This window comes from Brassica napus, chromosome C2 (genome assembly GCF_020379485.1).
Source record: "Brassica napus cultivar Da-Ae chromosome C2, Da-Ae, whole genome shotgun sequence".
Taxonomy (NCBI): domain Eukaryota; kingdom Viridiplantae; phylum Streptophyta; class Magnoliopsida; order Brassicales; family Brassicaceae; genus Brassica; species Brassica napus.
This window is the reverse complement of record NC_063445.1, coordinates 16,925,602-16,927,922: the sequence shown is the minus strand read 5'-3', so window position 1 is coordinate 16,927,922 and position 2,321 is coordinate 16,925,602. Positions and strand designations below refer to the sequence as shown.

Genomic DNA, 2,321 nt, shown 5'->3' with positions numbered 1-2,321 from the left:
GATGATAATAAAGAAAGATCTATGGACAGAGACATTGGTACACATCCGTGTAGTAGATACACCAGAACATCGGTTTACGACCTGAGACTATAAGTTCATAAGTACCATGCTCAGTATATATTGTCCACAGTGTGTTTAGTCTGTCCGACCTAATTAAGAGTAGTCGACAGCCAAAGGTCCACTTCTTGACCATGCACACACGATGTCAGAAGACATGAGAAGAGACCGGAAAGGTCAAAGTAATCCAATTGCGGTTCAGTAATGAACTTGGCCGATTTGTTTACTCCCTACCTGCACGTTCAGGAAAGATCACGCATCAGATGCGTAGACTGAAGAAACCTCCGCTGAGGTCCACATCAGGGGGAGTAGTACGTGTTGTACTCTTTTTCCTTCATCATGTTTTTGTCCCACTGGGTTTTTCATGATAAGAGTTTTGCAATCCCTGAATGGTTATGGCATCCAAGGGGAAGTGTTATAAATCAATTAGTGGATGTCCATAACCGACCCGGTCCATAACCGGCCCATACACCTAGAGAGAGAGTCGGCCACGACTTAGAGAGAGAGAGAGAGGCGGCTTGGAGAAAAGGAAACCATATTTTATTTTCCTTGTAATTGTTATATTTCCATTATTATTGTATTAGTAGTTTTCCTAATCCTAGTGGGTTTAGGTTTTGGATACTCTCCTTTTTACTTATCTTGTAATTCCCTATATAAAAGAACATTTATTCATTAATGATAGATAGAAACATTCAGTTCTCAAACCTTTGTTTTACAACAAATATCATATTTTGTAGAATTATAATAAAGTCTGCTTAAAATATATGGTTTACTAAAATTCATTTGAAAATAATAAATTAACATTAACCAAAATATAATGTGGACAAAAATATCTGTTTCATAATTTCTGAAAAGTTTTTGCAAATCTTAATGAACAATACCATTATTTGATATATAGTTGTTTATTGCAAAACTCAAATATTTATTAACTAATTACTTAGACACCTATTGAATAATGTCAAAAAAGATTGACAAAAATAGAACTTATATAACCAAAGAGTTTTTGTAAAAAAGAAAATTAAAAATTAGGTGTGTAAACTAAAACTAAGGAGAGTGAGTGGAAGTGATAAGAAAAAGGAGAGTGGGGGCACAGAATCTGTGGCTTATATCTCACAAAAATCTCCAACACTCTTTCTCATTGGATAAGAGAAGTATCCAAAGGCCTTTCATTTCCATTGATCCTCCTTCTCATTGGATAAGAGAAGTAACCCAAAAACACATCTCACAAACTCACTCCTCAAACCTCTCTCTCATCTTCAAGCTATTCGATCAATGGCAGCGACAATGGCGACATCAGCAAAATGCATGTCCCTAAACACATCTCTTCCTAAAGCCCTAAACCAAACCAAACCCATCTGTTCCTCAAAACCCTTCATCTCCCTCCCATCCCCACCAAAACCCACCGTCTCTCTCGCCGTCACTAGCACCGCCCTCGCCGGAGCCGTGTTCTCTTCCCTCAGCTACTCGGAACCCGCTTTCGCCGCTCACCAGATCGCTCAGCTGGCAGCGGCGGCTCAAGGTAGCGACAACCGCGGCCTAGCTCTCCTCCTCCCGATCGTCCCGGCCATCGGATGGGTACTCTTCAACATCCTCCAGCCAGCTCTTAACCAGATCAACAAGATGCGCGCTAGCAAAGGAGTCGTCGTGGGTCTTGGCATCGGTGGTGGTCTCGCTGCGTCAGGGCTTTTGACTATGACCCCGGAGGCCTCCGCTAGTATGGTCAACGAGATGGCGGCGGTGGCGGAAGCTGCGGCGAAAGTTGAAGACAACAGGGGACAGTTGTTGTTGTTCGTGGTTGCGCCGGCTCTGCTTTGGGTTCTTTACAATATATTGCAGCCTGCTTTGAACCAACTCAACAAAATGAGGAATAAGTAATAATCTTATTGTTTACATGTAATCATTGTTGGGATTCAAAATGTAAAATTAATCATTTGTTTCATGGACAGATTCTCTGGTTAAATTTTGGACAGACTTATTCTTGTTTTTATTTTTAACTAGGTTTCACATATAAGATTTCCAAATTCCAACCGCCATCATCATATAATACCTAATTAAGGATGAAAACGTCGCATTTTCTTGTGCATTTGCATGTTTTCTTGCTATCGTGTAATGTGACTCTCCCACATATGAGATTATAGAAACAGTTAGTTATTTTGTGAGGGTGAAATGAACTACTGGAATCTATATCTTGGTAAAACATAAACTACCTAGAAATAGAGTAAGAATGTGTTGCTTCTGAAATTTACAATGCAAGAAGCATTAGT

The 2,321-nt window shown here is 39.9% G+C and overlaps 1 protein-coding gene across 1 annotated transcript; it reads left to right on the top strand.

Annotated features, from left to right (window-relative positions):
* The first annotated feature begins 1,082 nt into the window (after nucleotides 1–1,082).
* Nucleotides 1,083–2,017, top strand: LOC106381141 (photosystem II core complex proteins psbY, chloroplastic-like). Its single transcript, XM_013821010.3, has one exon. It carries the CDS (start codon nucleotides 1,330–1,332, stop codon nucleotides 1,930–1,932), a length of 603 nt encoding a protein of 200 aa, XP_013676464.1. The 5' UTR covers nucleotides 1,083–1,329; the 3' UTR covers nucleotides 1,933–2,017.
* The last annotated feature ends 304 nt before the right edge of the window (nucleotides 2,018–2,321 follow it).